General features: G+C 44.2%; 1 protein-coding gene and 1 long non-coding RNA gene across 2 annotated transcripts; both read right to left on the bottom strand.

Moving 5' to 3' along the window:
• ube2h (ubiquitin-conjugating enzyme E2H (UBC8 homolog, yeast)) lies at positions 1 to 24,307 on the bottom strand. Its single transcript, XM_060038667.1, has 7 exons — positions 24,026 to 24,307; positions 9,738 to 9,814; positions 7,812 to 7,886; positions 7,658 to 7,697; positions 7,017 to 7,069; positions 4,309 to 4,437; positions 1 to 3,255 (listed from the first exon to the last, which is right to left on the bottom strand). Exons 1-7 carry the CDS (start codon positions 24,076 to 24,078, stop codon positions 3,131 to 3,133), a joined length of 552 nt encoding a protein of 183 aa, XP_059894650.1. The 5' UTR covers positions 24,079 to 24,307; the 3' UTR covers positions 1 to 3,130.
• Positions 10,937 to 24,018, bottom strand: LOC132447731 (uncharacterized). Its single transcript, XR_009523186.1, has 2 exons — positions 17,861 to 24,018; positions 10,937 to 17,810 (listed from the first exon to the last, which is right to left on the bottom strand). It is a non-coding gene; the product is annotated as an uncharacterized LOC132447731 (long non-coding RNA).
• Positions 24,308 to 24,566: the final 259 nt, after the last annotated feature.

The following is a 24,566-nucleotide window of genomic DNA, read 5'->3' as shown; positions in this document are numbered from 1 at the left end:
TATGGACACGTTTATTGTTTTATTTAAAAAAAAGTTATAACAGTTTATTTTATACACAACTATTTAAGAGGTTATAAGCCTATTGACAGAGAGCCCTCATGCCCACTTCACAATGCAAATATGAAAAACGGAGAAGAGCAGGAAAACGGTTAGGAAAAATACCAGGGACGGATTTGTAAAAAATAATAATTCAATCTTTAGATCCTTCCCAATTATCACACACTAGGTACCAAATACAGTTACTATAAAATAATAAATAATAACCAGCAGTTTGCCATCGTAAGTTTGGCTGCTTCGCCCTCTAGTGGCAACAGTCGGCCAGCAAAGGACAACCACTCCGGCAACAAAGACGAGATTTGGGAGGTGCGCACGCTCAAATCAACGCGGGAAGCATGCAGGTGCACAGGAGATGAACAAACCAACACGTACGTGTGCGTGTGCGTGCCTTCTTTTTCCTTTTTTTATACCGGCAGGGTGTGGGTGGAGTGTTGTTCAGATAAACTTAGTTGTGCTGTAGGCGGCAATACGTCTGTCGGTCGACTTGAGAATGATAAACGCTTATCTACCTTATTAACAAAAGAGGAAATCAGGAAGGGGCACAAAAGCATGTCAAACTAAATAACAAATTCAAAATATTGGAACCAAAATAAATCGAATCTGTAAGGGAAGCATACTGATTAACTGGGCATTAGTTATTGTATCCTCTACTCAAAGTAATAAATAATGAAACCAAAACAAACCTGGCTGAATCTTGCTGCAGCTTACTTAGTTTGTGCGAAGAGAGAAAGGGATAAAAACTAGCAGTTATAAGGACCAAACTACACCAGCTCCTATGTGGACCATCCTGTCCGGTGGATTAATTTTGTTCTTTTTTGAGGGGGAGGGTTAACATAATAAAAATGATAACATTATGAGGGCGATTATCACTTTCCTCTGGTGCTGCTTATCAAAAGCAAATGAATTAGTTGTATAACAGAATACGGCATAAATGAGAAGTCAATTAATTAACAATTGAATTCCTATCTCTACTTTTAAACAGATTAAAAATAAATGAGGTTCGGTGTACTCTTCACACTATAGTGGGGGCATTTTAAATGATTAAGAAAATAAAAAATAAAAATATGTTTACAGGCAGCTTAGGGGAAAGCACGAGACGTTTGTGCCATGGAAACATATATCCAATGTGCTGTGCCTCCATTTTGCAGGTTGACGTCAGGTGTCTTTTTAACACTTGTACAGTGGCCGAACTACTCAGGTCAGACATCAAGATGGAAATATAGGGCCATGGACAAAGAACTACAACATAGCAGTAGTATGACACGCTACCAATCCTTGATAAAAATCGTTTTGTGTTTTTACAGAAACATTGAGTCATATTACAGAGCCTTGAATCCTGTAAACGTATGCACTGAAAATACTGTAAAAAAAAACCTGAAAAGGTATTTGATGTGCTTTCAGGCAGAACTGAAGATGTAAATCATCACAGCCGTGCGCGAACACACACACACACACACACACACACACACACACACACACACACACACACACACACACACACACACACCTCAGGTAGGGAAGTCTGTGTGGAGTGTCATACATGGACAAAGAAACTGACAAAAAAAATCAAGAATTGAAAACTGAATCTGATTGGACGATGACTCCCTTATTTGAAAGGTTCACAACAAACTAGCTAACTACAACTGTGATGCGGCCACGTAGACACGTTAAGATGTTTGCAGAGTTCGGCAACTCTTTGAGTTAACGGTTCTCTACCTTTTGGTTGCGTTAATCTTGCGTTAATTCACTGCATGGTTTACGATCCGAAAAACAACATGTTTCAATTCCAAGCCACAGAAGCCGACATAAGCTAAACCAAAACTCATTTTTTTGTTGTTTGTAAACTGTACAATGTCTTGGAAAACTTCAAAAGAATAAATTCATCTCCTTTAACAGTCAAACTGTGAACGACTGTGTGGAGGGAAAACAATATACATGGTTGGTTTCGAACTCTGTGCTTTTGTTTTTTCACACTTCGTTTTTTACCCTTTATAGTTGGGGATCGTTGATCGGATTTCATCCATGTTCACCTTCTTCTTGTGAGGAGGCAGATGAGGCTGAAGGTCACAACTAAAAATATATATGAAATAATAAATTCATCAAAAGCTCCAAACATGCTGTATGCCCAAATCAAAACCCACTGCAATTAAAATTAAATTTTAAAGGCCAGGGTTGCCTAGGTGATCCGGCTGCTTTGGCAGCTAAAACGAAGCAACCTGTTTTGGTTTATGATTCCGCATTTTTAGAGTTGGACGAGGCATCGAAAGAGAGAGAGAAAGAGATACTGTGCACTATACAAAATAGGTGCTATATACATACAACAGCACACACAGAAGAAAATATCTTTCAGGTGACCAGGGTGGGCCAAATAAAAGCAGGAACACCAACTTATTCGGAGGTAAAGAGAGGAAATCCATTAACTGCCCACTCTTTCCACGTATTTCCCTGGGACTTCCAACCTGGTGGTCAAGTTCGTGGCATACATAGCCCTGGTACTATACTCCTGACCAGATCTCAAGTGGGGCGTCTCCCAAACGGAATTCCTCAGGGGACTTCCTTGATGACACTCCCGAGGAAGGCGTTTCACTCTGAAACAGAAAACGATTGTCCTTGACCCAACGCCCGGCCGCTCTTCATCTAATCCCACGGGGAGTGATGATGATGAGGACCCTGTAAACCATGTATGTCTGTGGGACAGGTTTCTGCCAGTCACACGGCTAGGTCTCGTGATCCACATACACCACTGTGGGAACCTTCCACCAGCGGGTTGGTTCACAGGGGGGGGGGGGGGGAGAGAGAAGAGAGAGAGCACTGCCTACAGATCTACAAGGTGCATCATACGTCGTAAACACCGAAAGGCTAAGCCGTCATAAAAATCATTGTTTAGTCGTTTTGATAGCAATAAGATAAGATAATAATAAAAACAAAAAAGGTAAATCAACTTTTTAAATATGAATATTATAAGTCTGCTTTCTCAAGGTTAGGAAATCAAATATAGTCTCTTGGGGGGGGGGGGGGGGGTGAAGGGGTGAAGGGGAGGCTGGAGGAGGAGGATGGGGAAGGTATCCCATCACTACAATTCCATGTCCTGCGCCTCGTCCTCAGAGAAATCCGACATGGAGCTTTCTGACGAGGAGTCTCCGGCTCCTTCCTCCTGCTCCTTCAGGGCCTCCTCCGTTGCATATTTCTGGATGTACTCTGGAGCGGAGAGAGAAACAGACAGAAAGAGGCACACAGAGGCGCAAACACACACACACACACACAGAATGAGTGACAGAGACAGAGAGAGACAGAGAGAGACAGACCCACACACACCCAGAGACAGATAGACAGGGCAGAGAGAGCAAGAAGAGATGGAGAGAGCAAGAAGAGATGGAGGGGGGGAGAGAGAGAGAGAGAGAGAGAGAGAGAGAGAGAGAGAGAGAGAGAGAGAGAGAGAGAGAGAGAGAGAGAGAGAGAGAGAGAGAGAGAGAGAGAGAGAGAGAGAGAGAGAGAGAGAGAGAGAGAGATATTAGTGTCAGCATTTATCATTCCACACCAAACTCTCTGTGTGTTGTTGTATGACAGTCGTCAGGCTCACAGGTGCAGCTCAGTGAATAACAAAGACAAAATAACAGTAGTAATCGTGTTAGTCATCAGTTCTGATAGTCATCAGAGCGCACAAAGCATCCTCTGAGCTAAAACAGTGACTTTCCGGTTCTGATTATCTGTCGAAGATTGCCCCCAAAAATAAATTAAACGCCAAACCAGAAAACTGCCCAAACCCACCAACCACCTAACACATTACATTAATTACATTAAGGTGAATTTGGAGATGAACGTTTTGTATTTATTCCAGTATATTTAGGTTGGGGCTGTGGGCCCAAGAGGCAAAGGGGCGAGCCCCACTGGGTTTAAACCCCTTTGAGGAGGGCCTTGTTGGTAGGGTTGAGCTCCGGGTTTAACATTATACCACCATGTGTGAGTGTGATTAGCCATTACAAGCCGTTTTGAAAATCAGCCTCTTCTGACATCAGAATGCCATTTCCACCTAGATGTATGACGGATAGATGAGCAACGTTTGCAACAGTCCACTGGGTAGGCTGGGAGACTGATCTATCCTGCACACATCTAGGTGGACACGCCCACTTGTGATGTCAGAAGAGTCCGATTTTCCAAACGACCTTTAAAGGCTAATAACACTCACACCTGGTGGTATAATATTTCACCTTTAAACATTGATTCATCATGGATTTTAATCAGGTAGGGCACCTTTGATTTTCTGTTTGTACTCCTCGGGCCGGTGCAGGTACATGGCGGCCGCGTCTCCGTTCAGCGGGTCGATGGGGTTGGGGTAGGCCAGCAGCTGGGGCAGGAACGACTCAAAGATGTTGGTCAGGTCTGGAGGAGAGAGCAGTGGGGAGAGGGGTGAGGCAGAGGGCAACACATGGTCATTTTTGTTTTGGTTGTTTTAAGGAGATTTCCGGGGGCATTTATGCACAGTGGGTTGAGAGAGAGACGAAAGTCATGCAGCAAATTAGCCTGGGTCGCAACATCTGGATGACGGACATAGGAGTGAAGTCAAGTAATTGTGAAAAAATGGCCTCTTTTCAAAGATTATTATTTCCGTGGCACACTTAGTCCCCAATATTCTGTGGTCCCTTGGACGTTGAAATGCTATAACTGTATTATATCTATATCTATACATACTTTTAGTCAATTAACAGGGACGCCAACCTCTTTAAATAATAATAGTACATTCTATTTATTTAGCACTTTTTCTAGTTACTCAAAGACATTAAAAGACTTTACAGAATGATCACAAAATATAAATAATTTAATAAGAACGTATATTTGCAAAAAGATTTTAAAAAGGAGGAAAGGGAGAGAAGGGATGGCGGTTATGTTGTGAAAGCAATCTTAAAAAGTTGGGTTGTTGAGGGCCTATTTAAATGAAGGCAGTGTGTCTAAACCATGTCTTCCAGGCATGTGTCCCAGAGGCCTGAGGCTCAAGCTGGGGAAGAAAACCGCAGTTTTGCATTCATCTACTGGGTGTCACTGTTGGGCCCATAAAACGCACCATAAAGAAAGAGGAGATAAAATGGAGGAGAAATGACAAAAGCCTGATGACGGCAGGGAGATTTCGCGGGGATTTAACGGACGCTGCTGGAAACGCGTCGCGTCAACACTCGGTTAACTCTGCTGGCTCTGTTCCACGGGAGGCCTTTAAGGCGGCCGAGGCGGGCCAGAGCAGCTGCCGTCCAGAGGACAAAGGGAGGACTGGAACAAAAGATCTAATTAGAAGGAGCCCGGCAGATGATGCCGAATCATCGTCTATCGCCTTTCGCATCAACGGGAAATTAATTTGACGCCACGCCACCGCGAAGGTGGTGGGACTTCAGGTCCGATGCCGTCTCTGTTTTTCTGATTCTCAATGAGAACCCGAGGAGTGAAATATCAACAGGGTTTGTATTTGAAAAGGCTGGTCTGATGTCCTGCCTTGCATTTCCATATATTCCAATGTACTGCATCAGAGACGGATTCTTATCAGTAGAGTTCTGAATTCCTGAGTGTGCATGTGATAACTGCTTCATATTCCCCCCACCAAACACAACCATGGGAGTGAAAATCTCTCACATATGGCGTTCTTTCAGCTCAAATTACGCTTCACCAAATCAAACAGCGGCAAGATGATTCTGAGCCAAGTGTATTCAAAGACACCCTTTTGGGTCTCCAGCTCCACAGTAAGACAGCCGTACCTTAGAATGCCCAGAGGGAATAAATAGAGCACATCTGCCAACCATATCCTCACAAGGCCATTCATATTATTCAACGGTTAGGGAGACTAGAGTGTGTGTGTGTGTGTGTGTGTGTGTGTGTGTGTGTGTGTGTGTGTGTGTGTGTGTGTGTGTGTGTGTGTGTGTGTGTGTGTGTGCGTGTGTGCGCGTGTGTGTGTGTGCGTGTGTGTGTGAACAAATGAATAGGCTATATAACAAGGAGGAAGAGCCATGGCAAGGTGTCAAGAGAGGGAATGAATACCTGAGGGAGTGAGTGATGGGGTAAAGGTGGTGTATGGGCGGGGTGGGGACAATGAGACCAGGATAAAAGACTGGGTGAAGCATTGACTGCCATTATGAGCATATGAATTGCTCTCCCTCCCTCTCGCTCCCTCCCTCTCGCTTAGTGTCTCTCGCTCTTAGTCATGCCGACATTGAATCATTGCTGACGGGGAAAATGTATCGTGACCTTACAGGTTAAAAAGGTATTAGCTCATTAGCTTTCCCTTCACGTCCTTATTAAATGGATTAGGGCCGCTATCAGGCCAGTGTCTAATGCCACTGCAGGACGCTAGAACACTCTGCATGCACACCTTTGCATATGCTGTTTTCCCACTAGCATAAGCTGCGCGCACAAGCTATCATACACTACACAAAACACGCTAGCATAAACTGCATGCACACACTAGCATATGCTGCATGCACACGCTAGGATAAGCTGCATGCACACGCTAGCATACACTGAGCATGTGCTAGCATACGCTGCGTGCACGTGCTAGCATACGTTGCATGCACACGCTAGCATACGCTGCATGCACACTAGCATATGCTGCGCGCACGTGCTAGCATAAGCAACACAAACACGCTAGCATAAGCTGCATGTTCACGCTAGCAAACACTGTGTGCACCTGCTAGCATACGCTGCGCGCACAGGCTAGCATATGTGCATGTACGGGCTTGCATCGCATAGAACTTGGTTTTGTTGAGCCAAACATATCTTGTAAAATAATACACACAGATAAAATGCATATCACTGCCTCCTACCATACCATGACAGATTTACTCACACACACACACACACACACACACACACACACACACACACACACACACACACACACACACACACACACACACACACACACACACACACACACACACACACACACACACACACACACACACACACAATGAGCGGCTTACCATAAAGCGCCGTCCACGTCTGGTTGATGACATCTAAGCACACGGTCCCTGACCTGGGGGACATGAGGAGAAAGGGAAGGGAGCCCACGGTGGTGACGCATTAGGAGAAGCATGACCAGAGGCACGTTGATGCATTCAACCACCTCATCCAGTCAAGAGATTGAGTCAACAAGCGATTCAAACACACTTCATACACCTGGTGTCTGATATCAGCCTCATAGCAGGTACGAAGCCCTAAGCGTACAAATTATATACATACACACAAGAAACTAGAATAGTTTTGTTTCACGGTATATTATCTTGCATTTGTCCTGCCATAGCTGTGTGCTTTATGATTTAGAGGTTGGCGTTCAGATCATTATTGGCACCGGCAGGTATCTGCACATCACACTGCTCATCCCACAATGTAGGTGTAGATCTGTGGGTGGAGGCACTGCAGTCTTTACTCTACTGTCCTGTAACATGGAAGCCTCCACTTCATGAGAGAATACACCCAGTCCGTTGTGACCTCTGGATCGATCAGTGGTTTCTTTCATATGAGATGTGTGAGATGAGGGTTTTGGTCTTTTTGGTCTTGTGCTATTATCAACACTATCTATTACGGCTTCTACAATCATTGAGTTGTATGCGTTGGCACTCACGCTTCGTCGATGTTGGGATGAAAGATCTTATTCATGAATCCTGCAAAGCAGAGGCAGAGAGAAGATTGAAGAGGGACATGGTGCATTGCACTGCCAAACACAGTATTAGCCTTGAACCAGGGAGATCCAAAATGGACGCCGGGCGGAGGCCTACCTATCGATGGTGATTTGAACGGGTATTTGTCGGGAAGATCGACGCGCACCTTCCACACGCCCCCCTCATACGGCGCTGGGCGAGAGAGGAAACACAAGACACAGATGATGCCATGTGGAGAGAGAGAGAGAGAGAGAGAGAGAGAGAGAGAGAGAGAGAGAGAGAGAGAAGAGTGATGGAGAGTACGTCCGTTTCATGTCCAGGACCTCATACGTATAGCCATACTCCACCGTATTTATACACTTTGATGATATGGTAGTTTGGTATACATGGAATTTGTAATAGTTTTGTGTTTGCTCTGATGTTTTCGGGCACTCTCTCTTTCTCTGTCCAAAAATAGATCGGCAGCTCCGCCCCTCACGAAGGTTCCTTTGTTCAGATTCTTTGAAGTGATGTATTTGAGCTTTGGTTGAGTTCCTCAGATGACTGCTTCTTCATCCTCAGTTGGGTTTGACGGCCCGGAATAAGAGGAAAAGACAAGTGGGATTCCATATAGGCAGAGTGTGGGCCTGTGTGTGTGTGCATGTGTGTGTGCAGGTGTGTGTGCATGTGTGTGTGCATGCGTGCACACACAGGGGTACAGAATGTTCTGGTCTCCCAAAATAGAAATGCGTAACTGGAGCCCCGTGGCCTGTTGTGTGCACGTGCGCGTCGCACACACATTAGTACATAAATGAACAGGTTACAAGGGGTGTCGGGAAAATATTCTTCAGAAAAAGCTGAAATAATGTGTGGCCTAGTATTTCGGCCAATAAAGACTCGAATCAGCATATCTTCCAACATCTGCCACACCCACACAGATGTTGAAAGCGCCGCTGCGACGGAGAGTTATTTCCTGCTGTTCCCAGTCTAGCGCTCCTCTAAAAACCGCCTCAGTTGTTTTTCTACACTCTGGGGAGCCGGAAAACCCTCTGGATCTGGTCTATGTTCCCCGGATCCACCCCGGTGAACCCGTCAGAACGGTCCCACGCGGGACAGGAGACTTGGGGTGCGTTTCCTCTGTGAGGTCGGTCCTCTGGAGCTCCAGGCGCTCTGCTGATGTCTCCGATAACGTGAGGAGGTATGCTCCGTTTTTTACTGCGACACGTCCTGGAATGTGTTCCGGAACTCGGAATGCTTTGTTTGAGGTAGGGTGAGGAAAGGGAGGTGTGCTGCAGATGAGATTGAAAGGGCAGGCTTTGGAATCCCCCCCCTAATAACAAATTCTGGATTTGAAAACCATGATTTGCCTTTCCACTGCAAGGTTAGTGGAAAGGCAAAAAAACTCAATTTTTTCTTTCCACAAAATAAGGTTAGGGGTCACTTCAGGTCACAATAATATGCGGGTCAAAGAATGAACAAAATTTGTTTGAATGTTTGGCAACAAGTGAAAGACACTAAGTACACTTGTGGTAAGCAATGTGACCACATGTACCCTCATGTGTATTCACATTATGGAACAGCCTTTAACTACATGGTGTAGTCAGGGTAGTGTGGAACACCCTTTTTCTTCTATAGCCCCTTTAACACATGCAGTCTTTACCTAAATGTTCTACATCGGGTCATGTGTGAATGAATGTATGTGTGTGCCGGCTGAAGACCTAGGGACATTCCCTGATCGCTGCAGATACGGTGGTGTTGTGAATTAAAGCAGGAACATTGCCGGGACATTGCTATCAGCGGGAGGGCCGATCACACGACGCTGATGCTTCACACAAATCCACAAAAGTCCAATGCTTTTCGTTTGATTCGATAACAATATCAACAGCTTCTTTAGTGTGCAAACAATCTCATTTTTTCCCAAGGACGGCTGGAAACTGGACAGATTCCGTCAGAGTGGAGCTCCTCCCAGTCCACCCTATACGCAGTCCACAGAATGTTACATTGCTTATTACACAGTACACAACAAACCCAACAAACCAAAGAAGAAGAGAAATAAACACTTACTTCCTTGAGGTCCGAAAAACTTTACTACAAACTCGTTGAGTCCGCTGAGGATGGTGACTTCATGCTTGCTCTCGATGCTGGAAGTGTGTTAAGGAACACAACGCATGAACACACAGGCACGCACACACTAACACACACATCCACACACTAACACCACACATTTGAAACTATTATATTTAGGACGTCTCCCTGGTGATTCCATCTTCTGATCACTCGTACTCGTGGTTACCAAGGTGAGAAATTAATGAATAACAACATCATCTACATAATCCCCCCTCCCCGTTCCCAGCCCTGGGAATAGGAATATTCTCAAAAATGAAAACACACACACATGAATAATTTGCTACGTTCCAATTATCTGTGAATTAAACAAAATCTCAAGCATCTCTATGAAATGTGACGTCCTCTAACAACTGTCAGATTTGTGTTTGTATCCAACAGGTTTTTCTGTTGAATGATGATGTTAGCTAAACCATTGGGTGTCAATGCACGACCATGACTCGGTAATAACACAACACAGGTCACCCTGTAAAATTAATGGAAAGTCTTTTTACATAACATCTTTCTTAAGAATGCAGAAATACAAATGTGACCTAGCAGTTAATTTGCTGTCTAAAGTACTCCAAAGTGCTGGAACGGTAATAGAACAGAAGGTGTTGATGAGAAGGTCCTGCCTCTGTCACAACAACACTTGAGAAGCGAATGACTCACACATCTTCGCAATCATTCGCAGGAAATAACCTTGTCACTCGGACCATGTGAAGCGAATGCTGAGCTTGGAAGCCTGCACTGCCTCTACCTCTTTACGAATATACCCGACTATGTTGCCATCCAAGACTATCACAATTGCGGTCGTAGCCCCTGTGTCACCCATTGGTCTTCACAACCATTTTGAGGGTATGGATTGCCTTCAACAGAGCATCGCCAACGTTCAGATGAATGCATCCTCCGGTATTACTGCCACGCGTATGTCCTGGAGACTTATCCCTCTACAGTCATCATGAAGAGATAATCTTCTGGGGTGGTTGGGAGGGAGGGAGAGAGGGAGGGAGAGAAATAGAGAGAACGGCAAAACCCTGAAATATATAAGCAAAGAATGCAGAGAGACAGCAGGTGGAACACAACACAAATCCAAGGTAACCACACAAAAGGTAGGAGGGAGAACCAAGTAAAAAGAAAGATATAGAGCCCAAACCAACAGTGTGTGTGTGTGTGTGTGTGTGTGTGTGTGTGTGTGTGTGTGTGTGTGTGTGTGTGTGTGTGTGTGTGTGTGTGTGTGTGTGTGTGTGTGTGTGTGCGCGTGTGTGTGTGTAAAATAGAGTTTCGGTTGACAGGAAACGGATATTAGAAAAGAAAAACTGCTTTCTCAAATAAGCAATGCTAAAAGCCTAAACAAGAAATGAAATGAAAGCAGGGCAAAAATACGGAATAATCAACCAAAGGGCGAACCATTAGTCAATGTATAGACTGGATCAAACTGGTGGTTACACAATAACTCTGCTTCCGCTTGCGCGCGTCATCATTAGTGGCGGTGCTGACCCTCACAGGGTTAAATCGAATCAAGGGTTATTTTAAGCTTGGGCTGGATCTGTGCAGGGCACACAGAATCCCCGAGTATCACCAGGGATGAGTGCTGCCATCTGAGCGCACACAGAAAACTTCCTGGCTCAACAGGGTGAAACCAACTAACAAGAGTCCAGGCAGGCTGAATGTATATACCAACCAACCAATGTAACGACACGCTTTGACCCCAAAGAGACTCTTACCACACACTGGAACAACCAACCAACCGGCCTGATTTCAATAGTATACACAGTAAGGGCCTACCCCACTAGAAGACACTACAGGGTAGCTACAGGGTATCTACAGTACATTCCAGTTGCCCTGTTGTTTACACTCTGCTGCAGCACGTTTAGCATGTCCATCCATGTTCAGGCAGCTCTGCAATGTTATCGATGCAGCCCATGCCTAATATCAACCAATCAGCCTGCAATGGTATAACCACAAGCTTAAGCTCATTCAAATGCCCACACACCTCTCAGTCTGTACACACTAGAAGCACATAGGTTCAGCGGTCACCAGGACAATCAGAATACAGGTGAGCGTTACAGGGCATGTACTAGGGGGGGGTTGGTTTGTCTGCACTAGCACCCCTGTCCACTAGTCACTTGTTCAGAATGGACTGTATTACCCCAACACACCAATTAATACCCCAACCAGGGCTGCACCACTCCTCCTACCACTAGCCCACTGACATGTTAATAATAGGACCCTTCTATCCTTTTCTCTATTTGGCCGTTTTGTTGTTGGTGATTCGGCGACAGGAGCGATTCAATTAAGACCCGCAGAGACTTTGGCCACCAATGTCCCGATGAAAGCCTCAAACCTGGGGGGCCCATTGGTTTTCTTAAGTATATGGAGGTTAAAAAGGCAGGAAGAGCCCACGAGTAGGTAGCCTGGCTCTGCCCGCCTAAGAACTTCAATTTTAATTTATTATATAACATAACTTTTGAATTTTATAGACATTTTCTACTTGAAAATTTTTAGTAGTTTTTCTGGGAAATGTCAAAGTCCTTCTGAATTGCTGAATAAATGCAATGTTTTCAAACTCTAAAATAATTGTTTGAATAATAACGATTCCAATATTGACAAAAAATAATCGTGATTATGATTTTTTCCTTAATCGAGCAGCCCTTCTTTAAAGTCTGGAGAAATTGCAGTTATGGGTTTTGCCCTTTTGAAGCGACTATCCCGCTATGACACCCGCACGCAAAAAATATCCTGTCGTGCTAAATATGGACCCAAATAAACAAGATGGTACCTCATAAACAGCACGTTGTCAAACAATGTGGTTCCTGCCGCAACATAACTCACCACTCGGCTCACCATCCTTGGGAGGCAGGAGTTCTAAAAACATTAAGATATATACTTATATATCCTGGTGGATTGGTGTATACATGTGGTTTGTGAGGCAACGAATGCCCTGTCTAAAGAGTGCCAATAGAAATAGGGAAGGAATTAAATAGATGCAGAAGAGACAGAGTTCATCTTCATCCCCGTTGATGTCACACACACACACACACACACACACACACACACACACACACACACACACACACACACACACACACACACACACACACACACACACACACACACACACACACACACACACACACACACAGCTATTCAGCTATCAGCACAGAAGACGTCAGACCTTCTGCTTAGTAGCAAGACAAAATGTTTACACACCATGAATTGAGAATACACATTTGCTTTTCCAGAAGCAAGTGCCGGTACCTTGTCGTCTGCCAACTGCGGCTGAAGCCTCACAGATTTCATCCACTCAACGATGTCTTTGGTAGACACTTGTTTTCTTTTAATTCAGCAGCAACATTACACAAGTTACCTTCTGTAATTAGCCAATGTATTTTGGGCCAGCTGTACATTTTCTGATTCATACAAATAAAAAATGATGAAAAATGATAATACAAATAGAAATGAAGTGATTATGACCTTTTTGAAAGGCACATCTGCCATAACAGCTGCAAGTCATATACCTCTCTCTCTCTCTCTCTCTCTCTCTCTCTCTCTCTCTCTCTCTCTCTCTCTCTCTCTCTCTCTCTCTCTCTCTCTCTCTCTCTCTCTCTCTCTCTCTCTCTCTCTCTCTCTCTCTCTCTCTCTCTCTCCCCCCCCCCCCCCCCCCCCCCACCCACACACACACTCACACTCTTGGAGAGTCCCTGGGCGAACGGCGCACAATGAAAAGGTCTCGCAGATGAAAGGCGAAGAGAAAACAGCAGCCAGCCACAGGGTGAGACCACTGAAGGGTTTTCTCTATCAAAGGAAAATACCCAAGACGGGCACCCGCATCTAAAGAGGTAGAGCAGACAGACCTCTGTGGAAACTCCATTAGACAAAAGGAAAAAGGTGAAAAGAGAAACGCTTTCTATCCCCGAAACGGGGAAAGTGTTAAAGACTAGCACCACCAACATCTTTGTCTCTAAGCTTTATATTCGACTTGCTCTGTGTGCGAGTGTGAGAAAGTGAGTGAATGAATGAATGAATGAGTCTGTCTGTCTGTCTGTCAGGCGAAATACCTCTCTGAGCTGATTCATTTTTAAAAGACATACTTTCCAAAAGGCTGGTTGTGTCTTCAATCAATGAAATAAGTGTGTTTAAACTGTGGTTGTATGTGTGTAAAATCCAAGCAATATACAGCCCTATGTCTTTGCGCACAGCATATATGTTCTTCAAATATATGAAAGGGTTAACAATACATACATTACGTGCATTTAACTTCCAATGTGTGTGTGTCTGCGTGTATGTGTGTGCACACACACGACTACAGTGCACGCGCGTGTGTATGTGTGTGCGTGTTTTAACAACATGTGGCGTGCGGTCATCACGGAGACTCCTACGCCGAGCAAGTCTGACGTCTCAGATGATTCCAGGCTGCTGGAGAAGCACAGCAACTGTCCTGGGCTACAGGACTCAGAGGGTAGCCGGTCTGTGGGGAGGGAGATTAAGGCCCAATCCCATTTCTACCCCTTACCCCTTCCCCTTACCCCTCCCCCTTGCTTTGAAGGGGTAAGGGGTAGAAATGGGATTGGGCCTAAATCAGCTCAAAACGTCCCCCCCCCCTTAGACCCCCATTGACCTACTCTTCTCCAGCTCTCTCTGCTCCCCAGCATTCATCTCAAAGCTCCAAGGGTGCTCAATAATTAATAATAACAACAATAAAAACAGCCACCTAAAGTGCTGAGGAAAAAACGATGCGTTAACCACCGAAATGTTGACACAAATTCAACAGCGAAAGCTAGGAACGACAAAGTCTCCAGGGATTTAAAATGTACCGAGACGTGCAAACTCTATGTGATATGCAGTATGCACACCAGTTGCTGCTGCTTATGTAAAGTGAGCTCTAGGTCAAAAAAGCTTAAGCTGCAGGCAGAATTAAGACCGACTGTTGCTCTCCAAGCCAAGGCTACACACATAGCGAGGTGAAGCGGCTCCAAATGCGATCCAGACATTGGGCTGTGATCCCTTGCCCCGTGCTGCGGGGCTTGCTGATCCCCCCCCCCCCCCCCCCTCACCCATCCCGGCTGTACCAGGCCGGGCCTGATAAGTGAACGCAGGTGGACTCAGTGGTAGCGGGACAGCCAACACAACCGCACTCCGTTCCCGAATGAAGAGAAAGTGTGTCAGCTCCTGTGCGCCTCGCCTCCAGCTTTGTGTTGGTTTGACTAAACTCTGGGATGGCCTAATCTTTCCAGGAACATACAAGGGCCAGTATCGGGGAGTATTTCATGGTTAACCGGGCCGTCCGGCTGAGTAGGTGACTCATCTGAAACAAGAAGCACGACCTATTAAGGTTAAGCAAAATTACTACGAAAATAAATAAATACGAGAACCGTTGACGAGGCATCTCAGTAACTACCAACCCACGCTTTAACGACACAGACCACGCACCTCGTTGCAAATCAGGTTTGATTCCAACCTTCGAACCTATGCTTCATGAAAATCGCTCGCACCCTTCAATCCAATCTCCGGCCCATAAAAAGGGCCCATAAAATATGCCTTGAATAAAACCCACAGTAGAAATAACCCTAATAGTGTATGGAATGGATTCATTATTATTGCTAGACATGGGCAAATGGAGTCCCAGAGTTAAGCATTGCAAGGACAATGGACCTCTGATCCACGACATTTGGAAGACCCGACTAGGTCAAACCTCGCCCGTTAAAACTTCTACTGTTTCTTACTGGCTTGAATACAAATATCGATTGAAGGTCCCAAATATTTTATTTGTGTTTTGTGTTTATCAGCTTTTGCAATATGCTGTGATATAAATTCCATGTATTGTGCAATATATTGTACACATTGCAGTAGCTTGCATGGCTTTTATCACTTTTCTAGCCTCAGAGGGTTGGACATGTAAAGGACAAACAACTACCAGGAACAAAGTGACATTGGACCAAAAAGTTAAAGAAAGGAGCAAAGACATTATTGTGTTCTGTTCATTCACTGGATCAGTTCTCATCCTCTTTCCAAAGCAATTCGTCTATTTCTGACACAGTCGAAACAAGACCGTTTCTACTGAAAAACATATATGTTTTTGTTTTTGTTGTTGCTTGTTGTTTCAGATGAGTCATCCTACTCAGCCTGACGGTCCGGTTAACCATGAAATACTCCCCGATACAGTATGCTGCATGATCGCCGTCCCTTATCGCACCGCTATCGTCATCGATCGACAAAGACACACAACCACCAAACACTGAGGTTTAAGAAACCTTCAAAAGGTCTCCACCAGGTGTGAGTGTGATTAGCCGTCACAAGCCGTTTTGAAAATTGGTCTCTTCTGACATCACAAGTGGGCGTGTCCACCTAGATGTATGACGGCGAGACGAGCGACGTCTAATGTTAGCGCGACGGCTAATCGTGCGCACAGCTGGTGGTATAATGCATCACCTTTAAGCTTCAATAGCTGATCAGCTGGTTATATTCATGCGGCGAAGGAGTCGGTGTCGGAGAACGCTAAGGAAACCGGGGGAACCACCGTGGGAGGCAAGAAAGAGCGTCGAGTAGCTCTTCCTGCACGGGATTTATTTCTGTAAACACGACTCGGGCTCGAGGGCCGCTGCTGTAGCAACACAATGGTCGCAGTGTGCACTCGAAACAGCTCAGGACATTGTCGTTTCAGGACACACAAAAGCCACCTCCTCAAGGACTTCTCACCATTTTAGGAACTTGAAGAACAATGACTGACAACTGGAGATGTGGGGGTCCGTTAACTCAACACTCGCAAGTCTCGACGGACCACTCAAAATAACAGTCTCTGCTAGAGAAGCCTGGTTGGGAGGATCGTTGACGAGGTTAATAAACATAACTGAAGTTCCTGAAAGCCGTGGTGAGTTGGTGCCGTGGTGCGCGGTGTCCCTGTGTGAACAGTCCCAGAAACCCAGAGCATGCTTTCCATATCAATAGACATACTGCCCCAGAGAGGCCTGACTCATTGAAATATGTAAATTCATTTGAGACGTTAAGCAAACCCAACTCACTGGGCGGTGGAAGACGTACAGCTTTCATTCATAGTCATTCGATGTAACAGGAAGAAGAATTAAAAAACTGTTATTTTGAGAATCCGTATTCTTTGCCTCCGCAAAACTTTTGACAGGTTCAGTCAAAAATAGTTTTATATAAAAAATAAATAATTAAACCACAAACGCTGACATAAAACAACACTAAATACTAAAACGATTGCATCGTTATAGCTATCGTTATACGCAATCAGAAATCTGAACATTTCATTGCGAGGTCCCTAACGATTCCTGTCCCTATTTGCTTCCCGTTCCGTGCTGAAGGAATAAACAAATAATTGAACCCAACGCTAGGGTACACTTCAAAACACAAGGATTAACGGCCTCTCTACGCATAAAAAAGACAACATTTGCATTACATGTTGTCTATCTGGAGTACAACAACATGACACTGACACATGAACAAACACAGCCACCCACGCGTGGATACCAATCCCCTTTGAGACTGTTCCACCATGGGACCAGCTATTTCAACCAACACCATCACAACATCGTTCACAGAACACACATGAATAAAGCTTCCTTTTACAATCTCGGATAATCACCTTGCAAAAATGCCATTTGGCTGCCCCAGCTCATAGAAACCAGAGAAACGCTTGTTGTTCCACGAATCAGGTCACATTTCAGACACACACATTACATAGTGAAGTGACTCATGTATAGGATAAACCCGTAGCAAACGAACAGAAACAAGCATAACAACAGCAAAAGGCGCACGCAAGCACACAAATAGAGCAGGGTCAAAGGCCAAAGATCCAGGCCATCATGCATCAAAGGAGGAAAGGATTCGGCCGTTTTGATTAAATCAGCACGACTTTGACTGCTGCACTTCAGTGTTTAGACACTTGGAGCGCCGTGGGACTCCTCCACACTTTGGGTGCGGTTGATTTTAGTTAAGGGTGAAAGATTACCATTCGAGCAACAGTTTCTCTAGATAGATACTTGTCCCTGAAGCACCACTGGAGCTAACAAGCTTCACGCATGCATGCACGGGCGCGCGCGCGCACACACACACACACACACACACACACACACACACACACACACACACACACACACACACACACCTCCTTGACTAATCAACCCGACGCAGATGAGAGCCTCACAGAGGCAGACTGTCCGATAAAGAACATTATTGGGGGGGTGGATATACTGTACCATCTTCTGGTTCGCTTTGGATAAGAGTCAGCCGCCATACATCAAGACTAGGCAGCCACGCCCAGTGTGAACCTTACTCTGCTCTTTATCCTCTCTTCATCATCCACCGCGCAATGGCAGCTCTGAAAGGGAATTTTCTTTCTTTTTTTACTGCAGGAACAATCCATCCCGGCTATATTAGCCAGTTGAGCTCCCTGGTGTTACAAGGGGGGGAAGCCAAAAGAATCACAGGAGAACGACAGGAACTTCAGTCCATCTGTTTTTCGGAGGGAACTCAGTCATGCGTGTGTGCGGCTTCATCTTTTGTATTGAAGGATTAACCGCGAGGGCCCCCAACCTCTTACTGTCCCGGGGGCCACGGAGCTGTCAGTCAAGCCGCCAGGGGCCGATTCATTCAGACAGAGCTCCTAGCCACCATTGATCAGATTATTGTATCATCTGTAAACACGATCAAAAAAATAAAACCTTTGTAAAAGTGCATCTACCTTCCAGCTTTAAACAATATGCAAATGAATAACATCCACCAGGAAACTACTTTGTATGTTGTACTTTGAATTTTGATAGGTTGAATTTTGGAATAAATAGTATGTGGGTCGATTAATCTAACATAAGTCAGGTTAGACAATGCTGAGCAAATAAATCCCCAATGCTTAGCATCACTTATGTACTGTATATCTAAACATGAGAAAAAATCATTATTGTTGCGAAGAATATGCATTATACCCATAATGGCCGCAGCAGCTCAGTATAACTGGGCTATTCCTTTGATAAGGCCTTATCAAGTTCCTCTAAATGATTAAAAATTAACCTTGGGTCTAGATGACCACAAAGCTAAAAATGTGATTTGGGTTTCAGAGCGAGTAAGAAATCAACATAAAAGATACAAGAGGAATATTTGAAAAGGTCACAACATAAGACCCTTGAAAATGTGTCATCCTCACCATCATGGCAAACTGTTCCAGCTCTCTTCCTCTTTAAGCGGTCAACACCTGATGTGCACAATCTAATAAAGCCCTAGAAGTCAGCTTTGGCCAACTGACAGCACCTTTAGTACCTTTATCTCATCAAACTATTCTATTTCAGTTTCAGAATTAAAAATGCTGTTGGAATTTGGATGCAGTTGGTTTTAGAACATCAGACAAAGCTGTAATCTCAATGGACGCGGTTTGAGAGGTCAAAGTTGAAATAGTTTGAACTTTGAACTTGGAAAATTCGATCAACTCCATAGGAATACATTGGCCACGCCAACGATGAAAGCTCATTGTGTTACAACCCGCCCATCACAGCTGTATCTCTAGCCTGGAGCATTCCCTATTATCCTCATCTCCTTTGCTACACCCAAACATCTTTGAGGTTCAGCCGCTAGCCACTTCCCTAGAGATACTACAGTTAAGTCTACCCTTCTGGTTGATTCTAGCACACGCCATGCTACATGCTACGTACAACGACAACGTTAAAACCGGCGTAGCGTTGGGCTATTTCGGACTGATGCAGCAGCAGAACACTGTGATGAGGTCAACGGGGGGGTGCTCTTGTACAAGAGTAGCATTGAACACAGCAGTGTATAAACTGTTAATGCTGTCCGGATGCCAGAACCAGGGTGAACAATAGGGATGTAGTCCGGGGCCAGTGGGAGATAATGCCTTGGATTGGCTAGTCTGTGCATAAAGGACTGGAATGTTGTAGCAGAGTGGACGGGAGAAAGCTAAGTGGTCGAATAGGCAATAGTCAGGGTACATGCTAGCAGACTGAAACACATACATTGCACACACCCACCCACTCCCACACACAAACCCTCCAGCTCGTCTTTCTGGAACAGGCTTCACTAACCTGTGTCTTTTTCAGGGCCTTTCGGCCACAACAGAGCAAACATAACTTTTGCATTAAAAAAGAAGACCCAACAATGAAAATACCCTACACGAACACGGTGTAATGAGCTGTCGCGTTGAGGGATCACCCTCACACCTCTGGCTTCTCTGGCGAGAGAGAACATGCGAGATATGTGCGGTGATTTATTCACCTAGCCACCATCTGTGCTCTATCTTGGTTCCGAACGGTGAACGGGGGAAGGCGGAATTCAGTAAAAAATTTACCTTTCTTTTGGTCGTGGCTATCTGAATGTATGAATTAATACAGAGACACATAGCTTCCATGATAATAAACAATTGATTTTGTCTGTATTACGGTTCCATGTGTGGGTTGGTTGTATATTTGGGGACTCACTATGTCAAATTAAATGTTTTCTATTCCCTTTACACCAGCACTATATACCGTACTCAAACGGGATATACTTCCGCAAAACAATTTCTGCGCGACAACGACCTATAGACACGAGGTCACCGGTAACATAAGAGCTTGTCTCATCACACACAATAGGCTTAAGCCTTTTGTAATCTACCTGTTCTCAAATTCCAAGGGGCTTAGTGTGCAATGGCATTCGTACAGGGAGCGCGCCTTTGAAGAATCAACGAGGGCCATAGGACAAGCACTTACACCAGGCCGAGTAACGAAACCTATTTCCCCGAAGAAAAAGCTGTTTCTGAGCAAAAACGAGAGCCAGTAGGAAGCCGTTTCATCCACGTTGTCCCGCCCCCATGACCTTGCACACTCCAACATCTGTCTCTGATGTGGCAAAAAGTTTGAGAGCTATACCATCATGTCCACATTGAATAGGCCTAGGGTACACAATGAAAACCACCCGTTCAATGAGGAGTGGACTGTGAAATATATCGTATCGTTGGACCAAAGCCTATAGGTTTGATCTGCAACAAGTCAATCGCGAAAATAACAAAACCTGCAAAGGCACTGCGTCAGACACATCACTCTGACTTCAATGGAACACATCCGATGGGCTTGGATGCTCGTCAAATCAAAGTGAAAGTACAGAGGGAATTACTAACAGAGGGTAGCACTTAATGGCTTGGCGCCATTAAGTGCTACAGAGGAGTAACATAGCCACTCTGTGTTGCATGGATTATTGGTAAATAAAAAATAAATAAAACGTTACAGGTTCTGAAACAGTGAAAGACTTTTTGCTAGCTGTCCTTTAAGATGTATTGACTGATGAGGAGGTGATTCATTTGGTCAGTCTGAAAAATGATGCGGAGTTGTACATGCACGTAAGATTCTTTGTTTTAGAGAAGATGCCATTTCTGTTCAATGTTAATAACAGTTAACAGATCAGTTGTTGCTAGATTGATTGATGGCTTTGGTCATATATTTTGAGTGTTCATTGGAATAATAAGAATGAAAGAATGAAAAAGATAAGACTTAAATGAATGAAACTTAAAAGGAGCAATCTCTTGACATTAGTTTTGTATTCATCTTTTGTGGTGTAGAGATTAATTGATTAAAAAAATACGTACACTATATAATATAATTATACAGGTGAAAGTATATGCAGAAATTAATGAACTGACTGCCCTATTTGCTATGTGAGACAAATATATTGTGAAAAAAAACTCTTTATGCACAATATTAAGGTTATTAGTAATATTTCTAATGTTCACAAGTGCTCCAGTTATTAATTTTTTTTTCTGTTTCCCCTTCCTTTTGAGTGACACATTTTCTATTCAAAATGTGTTACTCAAAAAGAAGTAGTTGAATAGACCTAACTTGCACAATGAATCGTGCTACAAGCCCATTCAATTGTTTACCTAGTGCTGCCAGACTAGTCGAGGACAAGGACATCATGACATTATTTTTCTGATTGAGCATTGCTCCAGTTTTCCTAGGTCTCTTGTGGCCCTCCCAGCAAATGATGGGCATTGGTTTGGCTGTTAACTCAAGAGGGAAGAGCCACTGCTGTTTGAAAGCTATGGTCGTAGTTTGGGCTTTTAGTTATGTCGAAGGACACCGGCCCCCACACTGTGAATGAGTGTGGGTGCAGACCTGTGTGTGTGTGTGTGTGTGTGTGTGTGTGTGTGTGTGTGTGTGTGTGTGTGTGTGTGTGTGTGTGTGTGTGTGTGTGTGTGTGTGTGTGTGCGCCTTGTTAGCTACAGTGCCCCCTCTAGGGATAAATATCTCTCTAGGGCCCTGGGTTCCTGAAATTGGAGGCCAGATCGCTCTGTATCTATACACAGTAGTAAACAATAGGCTGGTTAAATAACCCACCCACATACATATTGATCATCGCTGATAATCTTTGGATCAAAACCAAAATATAAACTCCTAAAAAATGCAATCTGCTAGTGTGCTCTCATGGTCACTCACTCAACTTTGGAACCAACCGGTTCTCAACCCAACAGGTGGCCAACGAGAAACATGCACTCGCCAGTCAGGGAACGAGAGCCACAAAGGAAAGAGCCAAAAGGCTACAGCTGAGCAAAATGTGGAACTGTCGTCTGTCCATCTATGTATCTGGGTGTATATGCTGCAATCCTTTGCACAACACTTGCTCTGTGTTCCACTAAGACCACTGGCAGCCGTTGCACATACTAGACTGGGTTGTGTGTGTGTGTGTGTGTGTGTGCGTGCGTGCGAGTGAGGGAATTAGTGTTTTGGTTGAACAGGGAACAGATATTAGAAAAAAAAACCTGCTTTCTCAAATAAGGATTGCTAAAAGCCAAAACTAGAAATGATATAATCAGCAGGCCAAAAAAATTATCGACCAAATGGAGAACAGTCAATGTATAGACTGGCTCAAACTGGTTATACAAGAACTCTGAAAATAGCACCGCAATCCTAATTCTGGCTAAAAGATTGGGAAGGGGTTTTATTGGGAGGATAAAAAGGCGTACAAAACAGGCAAATTACACATGAGGACTTAAAATAACTGATACAAAAAGTGGCTGAAGCTAATCCTTTTTTCAACAATGAATCATTCGGTCCATAAGGCCTTTCCCTTGTGCTGGCTGGCCACTCTCTGGTCATATTTGACTGACTATTACAGCCATTCCGTCAGCTGTTACACAGTCCCTCCTACTTGTGGTTTCCAGCTAGGAACAGGCTATCCAATCCATTCACTGTGATGCTGGGACAAAAACACAACTTGTTGTTTGTACTGCTGTTCTAGAACACTGTTCAGGGGCCCTTTGGTCGATTGTTGTGAATTTCCTTTCTAATGTTCCTAGTTGAAAGAAGACTAAAACACACTGAAAAAAAAGTAGTAGTGTTGGCAATTAGATATATAAAAATAATACTACAATAATACTTACAAAACAGTCCATGTAAAATGCTGTATTCCATAAATAACGTTTTACATCTGCCTTGCCATAAACAGGAGGAAAACAACTCAGTGTGACCATAGTAATTACGCCTCCATAACATGCCTATGCACATTAAAATACAGTAAGATGAGGTGGCCATTTTGAAGATGAAAATGAACAGAAAAACTGACATGTGAGCTGCTTGACAAGGCAAGTTTTCTAGACGCAGACCCTTAAACCAACCTGATGTGCATCACTCTCACTAAACAAAGCGCCAGGCGCTGTACCTGCGAGCCCACATCACTAGTCAGAACAAAGGCAGCGTCTCCTCAGCCAGCCAAACGATATGTCAACAAGCACTGTAAACATGTAGGCCAGTGTTGTACCCCAGTGACAACAGTACAAAGAAACACCACGATGCCCTCGTTCAATTCATGTACCACTGAAGATCTGTGCAATTCATACTGCACCAAGATAATTATACATTCAAATGGAATAGCGCAAACAAGGGGGCTGGAATCCTTCTTGACTATCCCTACAGTAGCGTCAGCTAATGTCTTGAACACAATAGCGATTTGAACTGCCAACAATTGATTTTCCAGTACTTTTTTCTAATACAGTCACCCTGAAAGACCGATGGGTCGCAGCGAATGAAAGGGGTCACGGAAAACTATAGGCTTTGCTAGCAAAATATTGTTTACATCAAAATACTAGACATTGAGCATAGAGATGGAACTTGGTTTGCTTACTGGACATCTGCAATGCACATAACACAACACGTATCAGGATAGCTGCTGCCATATTTAACTACACACAGTAACACAAGCATATAGGTTAGTTCATTCGACAACAATTAAGCGTTGTTTATGTTCAGAAAGGATACAGTTTCACCACATCCGTATCCATTCGCCTTTTACCCGGACTTGGAGACGACATTTCTGCTGTTCCGTTGTAGAACACCAATATGTATATAGGAAAACCAGCCCCTTAAACGCTAGATAGTCTAGCTGAATGTATTATCCGAAAGTTAACATTCGCCTTCGAAATTGTCTCCAGCGAAACGTCCCTACGGTGGAGTCCGTGTCCTCAGCACTAACGAACAGTAGACCTGTGCTGTGTTTCCTATCATTCAGTTCTCTGACACAAGCTCCGATCCCTCCGCGTATTGCGTCATATGAATGCGACCAAGGATACAACATTTTGTAGTTTTTCACCAGTAGCTTTTTGTTGAAAAACAACCAACCCAAGGACACTGCTTTGTATCGCATCATGAGAAGGTTTAAACACTCTGGCTTCCAATTTTTCACAGCATCCCTTTGACATATGAATACCAGATGTTGACAAGGTGTTTAAAATGATCTTACAACCCTTTAATTGTCAGCCAAACATGTAGGGCAACATGTATTAACCAAATACAGTACAAG

The sequence above is a fragment of the Gadus macrocephalus genome, chromosome 19 (genome assembly GCF_031168955.1).
Source record: "Gadus macrocephalus chromosome 19, ASM3116895v1".
Lineage (NCBI taxonomy): Eukaryota > Metazoa > Chordata > Actinopteri > Gadiformes > Gadidae > Gadus > Gadus macrocephalus.
This window is presented reverse-complemented; position numbering and strand designations above follow the sequence as displayed.